Source organism: Lactuca saligna, chromosome 7, assembly GCF_052625555.1.
Source record: "Lactuca saligna cultivar CGN05327 chromosome 7, ASM5262555v1, whole genome shotgun sequence".
NCBI lineage: Eukaryota > Viridiplantae > Streptophyta > Magnoliopsida > Asterales > Asteraceae > Lactuca > Lactuca saligna.
In genome coordinates, this window is record NC_136423.1 from 107166958 (window position 1) to 107173577 (window position 6620).

Here is a 6620-nt window from a genome sequence, read left to right on the forward strand (position 1 = left end):
GGGGCTTATGTCTATGGGAGTCAGAGAATACTTCCAAGTGAGGGTGGTTTTTTCTTGTGTTTGAGGTTAGATTTTGGGATTTATTCTTTCCGATAAGTTCTGATAGTTGTCCAGGCGGTGGGTCATTAGTGGGTTATGACCTTTCCATTCCTCTTGAGTTCGATCGGGATCGATTAGGGGAATTAGAGTTGACAGAGTGTTCTTAGAGTCTATTAATCGATGAGAGATTAACATGATATTTTGTGAGGGTGGTCTGGCAGGAAGACAGACCACTGGAGTTTTCAAGTTCGGGAAGAGTCAGATCGAGTACCGCAGCTGCAGTTGGTTCTGTCCTTCTTCGGGCTCAAGACTTCCTGTTGGGATCAGGTGTCTTTGGAAGAGATTGTTGTATGATAAGAGGTCCTTTTGGTGGTTCCTTTTGGATTATCGGTTTGATCTATGCGTTGATAAGAAGCAATTTTGAGGGCGAAATCTAATTCAAGTGGGGGAGAATTGTAACATCCTGAAATTTAGGTATAGCTCTTTAATCCTTCTTCTTTTCTACATTGTCAAATTTAATCCAAAATAGAAAATGGTGGCGAGTGGGTACGTTGGGCGTACTGAAGAGGACGTTGCGCATACCCATGGGTGTGCTTTTGACGTGGACTCTACCAAGGTACAATGATTGTACCTTAGCTTATGATGGGTGTAATGGGCCCAGGTTTAAAACCCTAAATAAAGCATGTGCACTATAAAAGGAATACTATAGCCCCCATCCCAACCACCATTTTACATAGACTGAAACCCTACGAGAGCCAAACCTTTGTTCTAAGCTTGTGTATGTGTTTTGAGCTTGAAAGTATCATTGTGTGCTTGTAAAGAAGAGGAGAGGGCCATTGTGGGAGCTAGAGTTGGTGTGCAAGCTTTGGATATGCGCTTTACAGAGGTTGGGGCACCACTTGGAGGTAAAAAGCTCAAAGCTTTTTTAATCATTTTGGATTTGTGATTTATGGACCAATTTTTAGAGTTTTTGTCCCAAGATGGGGACTTTATGAGTAAATGGTCTCCATAAGCCTCAATCTGCCCCATTTCAGTATAAAATGTGTTGTAGATCCATAAAAATCCAATCTTGTTCGTTAGTATTGAGTCATGCATCAGTTAAGGACTTAATGAGGAGAGAGGGTAAGGGTTTGGAGTGATTGGTGGCCTTTTCAGCCATGCAAAGGCTTAAAGGCTTCGACTTTATGGGTTAAGAGGCATTAGAAGGACTACATGTGGAATATGAGCTTTTATCTTAACCAATTCAGGCCAAAAACATTAAGAGCATGAAATTAACACTTATGTTGGGCGTAAATCTCAGAACGCACCGAGTAGGGGTTGAGATCCCCGATTCTGGATAGCCAGGATACGCCTCGCGTACAAAGTTGGTACGCCCCGCGTACTGCCCTCTGTTAACTTTCGTTGACTTTTAGGGTTTGGTCAACAATTGGACATTTGGACCATTAGAGGGGTAAAATGGTCTTTTCCCCTTCTGAGAGAATATAGGAAGGGACTAGTCTAGCCTTTGAAAGTCGTTGTTAATTAGAGGGATTTATTCTATGTGAGTAAACGGAGGCTAGATCTGTATTTCGAGTTCGAGATTATCCGAGTTTACCCGAGGTGATTCTTCTCACTATACATTACCTAGAGTGGTATCTATGTGCAAATCGGAGGGTCTTATGTGTATGTGTATGTTTGAGATTTATGTGCATTGTGTTATACATATGCTATGTGTTATATAGACTGGACTAGGGGTCCAATGACTTATGAGGCCAAAGGGTCCTCCATTAGACCTGACCAGAAGGTCCAACGATATAGACCGGACCGGAGGGTCCAACGATTTAGACCAGACCGGAAAGTCCAACGAGCTAGACTGGACCGGAGGGTCCAACGAGCTACGGGACTAGTGGGTCCCGCTGAGATACATTGGCCGGAGGGTCATACCGAGTTATAGCCTCGAGTAGCTTATATGTTGTATATGGTATTTTGGGGAACTCACTAAGCTTCGTGCTTACCGTGTTATGTGTTATGTATTTCAGGTTCTTATTAAAATCGCGGGAAGGCGGCGGCTCGATTGTACACGCACGAGAAAAGAGTTATGAATGAGGATCCTGGATTTTGATAATGTTTTGAAAACTTTGTTGAGTATTAAATGGTGTTTATTTAAAATGACATGTGTTTTATGAAATTAAAAATGAAAATTTTGGTTTGAAAATTTACAGTGTTACACAACTTTGATATCCCCTGATTGGATTTCTGTGAGTGCACCAATGTCAAGAACAAGGATTTTACATGATTGTTCTTCAGTTGTAATGGACCTAAATTTGGCCTTCTTATTCTGTATTTTTATGTGTTTCCGAGGATCAACCATGTGTGGATCAATATTATATTATCTACCAGTCATATAAGTAGACATTTCATCAGCATCAACACTAAATTGAATGTGGATTTTCCCAAGATCTCACATGATGGTACATGAACCTGTGATTAAATAAAAAACATGGAGTAGAAATCTTTAATTAATGAATATTTATTTTCTTGGAAATAGTATATTTTTTTACATGGTTACTTGTAGAGTTTCAAACCACCATTGATGGCTTCACATTGTGGTTTGAGAGATCAAGAGAGACTTCCATGACAAAGTTTCCATAACCAACAACCACAACTTTCTTTTCGTTGTATTTCTCGTGGGACTTGTAGTATTGTGCATAGATAACTTCACCTGAGAAGTTTTGTAAGCCTTGAATTTCAGGTACTAGCCCTTCATCGTTTTCTCATACTACCACTACAAGCTTCTAGCAAAGATACTCCGTCTCAGAAGAGACAATCTATTATCTGAGACACTTTTAACCTTCTAGAAGCCACATGTCTTATCATCTTTTGTTGGCCGGACGCTTTCATTGAATTGAGGCTTGTTGTCGGTTTTTTGAGGTGATTGTTACCGGCAGTAATGAGTAAAACCTAATAAATGCAATAAATGAAATCATTAAACAAAACTCTAGGCTTTAATGAACTCAAAAAATGCAAAAAGTCCAAACCTATAGTTTTCTTAGAATTTAAGGGTATACAACATTTGCCCTATTTTTATTGGGCTATAGAAGATGTTTTTGGAATGTTTTGATGAAAAGAAGTAACACCTCATCATTTTTGTTTATTTTTATAAAACAAAATCTAATGTTTTAATATTTATGTAATCTTATAGTGTGGATATAAGTAAATAAAAGGTTTTATTAAAGAAAGAGTGAAGAATTTAAGTTATAAAATAAAATTTCTAATGTTGAATTAGAGACGTAAAAGTGTACTACCTCGATCCTAAATTAAGTGTCCACATTTGACTATTGAAGTTTTTAATCTTCAACTTTGATTTTAAATACTTTTGTTTTTGTTAGTTAATACTTGATGAAAAATATATGAATGGATTGTATTTTAAATGTTTTTTCCTTGTTATAAGTTTTATTAAGTAATATAAAATACAAATAAAAATATTTAAAATAAAAAAACTTCAAAATTAAAAAATAGACAACTAATTTGGGAAGAAGAGAATATAAAAATTGAAAAAGCTGGTTAACCTAACAAACCAATTCGAGACGTGGTGCACTTTCCTGACTTCATCACGACGTCTTTGGAATTAATTTAATTTCTTTAATTACATTTCCACTTTACTACAATTCTATTCATAAATAATAGAGACGATTAAAGGTCTATGGCCCCACGACGACCACCAAACTTTTATTAGAAAAACATTTGCTTTATGTAAAAGTAAAACCCAAACGTCATATATAGTGTCAAAAAAACCTGATTCATAATTTAGGATTACATGTTTATTTATTTATAAATTTTTTTCAGATTGCAATCAAGATACTTGCCTACTTCGGTAATTGTGTTTGGATAATACAGAAGACCAAAGAATATTGATGTTAAAAATACAAATCATAAACTGAAATTCAACTTATTCTATCTAGCTATACAATTCATCGAAATAAAAAATAGTTGTGATATGGTGCATGCATGAGTATATTCTTTATATAGTAGAAACTGTTTAAAATCTTTTGATAAACTTTTCACTAGCCTGCTTGCTTATATTATCGTCATTGTTCCTAAACAATTGCCAAATTAAAAACAATAGTTAATTAATAATAGCACACCTGTATATTCATGGTGAGGTACTACATACAAATGTGGGACCACCAAGTTGGACATAATCCAATCTAAGAATCCTACATAGTCTATCCATATTTATATATATATATATATATATATATATATATATATATATATATATATATATATATATATATATATATGGAGATGCAGGAGAAGAAAGTTGGCATGCATATATTGAAAAAGGTAGCTAGCTAAGCTTCGATCGATATAACTAACTAAATAAGATGGGAGGAGGAGGAGGGCGTTCCCCGTGCTGTGACAAGAGTAAGGTGAAGAAAGGGCCGTGGAGTCCCGCGGAGGACGTCAGGCTCGTCTCTTTCATTCAGAAACATGGCCATTCCAACTGGCGTTCTCTCCCAAAACAAGCCGGTACCTATTTTCACCCTTTCTTTCTTATTTAACCGCTGATTATAAATAAAATCAACGCATGCAAAAGCACGATTAGCTTTGGTCGATAATGATCCATCTGTTTTGTTCTATATATGGTTGGTCTATTGGCTGATGAAATCCAGTAGTCTAAATAGAACTCCATGAGTAAATATTAACCACCTTCTTTAAAAATCAAATCCAAAATAAAATGCACACAAGGTATTGAAAGAAATACTAAGTACATATCTAATATGAAATCGTTGGGTTTGAAGGTCTGCTAAGGTGTGGAAAGAGCTGCCGTCTGAGATGGATAAATTACCTAAGGCCAGATGTAAAGAGGGGAAGTTTTACTCCCCAAGAAGAGGATTCCATCATTCGCCTTCACGCCACCTTCGGGAACAAGTAATCATGCATTTACTAGCTACCTCTATATATTTCCTCGTTGTAGTAACAGTAATAATAAATTTAATGTATGTATGTATGTATGTATGTATGTAATGAAGTAGTTTATGGCTTCAGGTGGTCGAAGATTGCATCTCAGTTGCCGGGACGAACGGACAACGAGATCAAGAATGTGTGGAATACACATTTGAAGAAAAGATCAGTGCTGATGAGCAAAAACGAAACTTTCTTGTCAACACCTTCAATGTCACCGGCTTCCAACATCTCAATTAGTATTGATCAACCTCACATTAATAATCAAGAAATTTCTTCTAATCACCTGGATATTGATCCAAAAGCGATAACCCGAGAGGGAGCTGGTGGAGGTCCATTATTGGTTGAGGATATAGATCAACCATCAACCCCATCGTCAACCGCGTCTTGCAATACTCGTGATGAAGTAAATCTTGAAATTCCTTCAGAATCAGAGGTTGAGTTTTGGAACATGCTTGAGGACATACAATTACAGCCACAACCAATCGTGGAACACCATGGAGCCCATATCCCAAATGGATCGATAGACGTTGAGTACTGGATGAGATTGTTAGAGGAAGAACTTGGATTAGTAGATACAACTCCTGCTACTCAACAAATTCACCAAAATGATCTAACCGAGACGAAGACCAAGGTGAACGAGGAGCAGGCAGTATTTGGTTACAATACGGAAATGTGGTGCAAAATAAGTGACGAAATATCTACACTGTGGCCGACTTCCCCTCAAAATTTTTGGTTTTAGTTTTAGTTTGATGATTGTTATGTTAGACTTGGCAACCTTGTTTCAACAGAAACAGTAGCAATAGCTAGGTCTTCTATTGTTGCATGAGTCAAGAGAGCTACACTCTTATCCTGGTACGACTTGATCAGTTTGTCGTGGGTAGGTGAGTGGACTAGTATTGGATGATCATGACTTACACATTTATACAAACTGTTTCACAATTTAGATATCAGAAATCCGAGCATTTTTCAAAAGATAATGAAAGTTATTCTTACATGATTTTTTTTTTCGGTAGAAAATAACTTATAATTTAGATGTTATAAAATTGTATAATACAAGGTTTATATATAAATAAATACTTATTATATACAAATCACCACCAAATAAAATATTAATGCTTTTTTTCCTCAAAGAGCAAGGCTTTTTATTAAAAAAAAAATAGCAAAAATTTACGTACTTATCCACAGGATAATTAGCCTATAAATCGCACCTCAAACATTTGCCTATCGTGATCTATATCAGACACGCTCGGAGTGAGCTACGGTTTTGCTGTCACTCAGTGCCACAAAGGTAGGGGGACACTATGCACTAAATTTTGATTGGTGGAAGAGCTTGATGGACCCTGAGTGGTCTATAATTTTTTTTCAAAATAAAACCATACTTTAACCCTTACTTCTTCAAACCAAAACCAGGTTTTTACATCTTTCTATACTTTTACTTTCAAAATCAGTAGAATATGTCACCGTCTTGATCGTTTGAACGATTTCAATTTATTTTTGATTCTGCTGTAACTAAAGTCGGTTCTGAGGATTCAAATGTCCAAGACAAAACGGATAAAAGGCTCTTAGGCTAAAACGTGTAACACTTTAATGAATTAAATTACATAAACTAATTTTTTTTATTAAAATGACGA

The 6620-nt window shown here is 36.2% G+C and overlaps 1 protein-coding gene across 1 annotated transcript; it reads left to right on the plus strand.

Moving 5' to 3' along the window:
* Positions 1 to 4401: 4401 nt before the first annotated feature.
* Positions 4402 to 5880, plus strand: LOC145005503 (transcription factor MYB58-like). The gene is made up of 3 exons (XM_078964587.1): positions 4402 to 4551; positions 4824 to 4953; positions 5071 to 5880. Exons 1-3 carry the CDS (start codon positions 4407 to 4409, stop codon positions 5726 to 5728), a joined length of 933 nt encoding a protein of 310 aa, XP_078820713.1. The 5' UTR covers positions 4402 to 4406; the 3' UTR covers positions 5729 to 5880.
* The last annotated feature ends 740 nt before the right edge of the window (positions 5881 to 6620 follow it).

Coding starts and splice junctions, on each gene's coding strand:
- LOC145005503 (XM_078964587.1), top strand. CDS start 4,407: ATGGGAGGAGGAGGAGGGCGTTCCCCGTGCTGTGACAAGAGTAAGGTG. Junction 4,552..4,823: donor TTCTCTCCCAAAACAAGCCG/GTACCTATTTTC, acceptor TTGGGTTTGAAG/GTCTGCTAAGGTGTGGAAAG. Junction 4,954..5,070: donor CACGCCACCTTCGGGAACAA/GTAATCATGCAT, acceptor TTATGGCTTCAG/GTGGTCGAAGATTGCATCTC.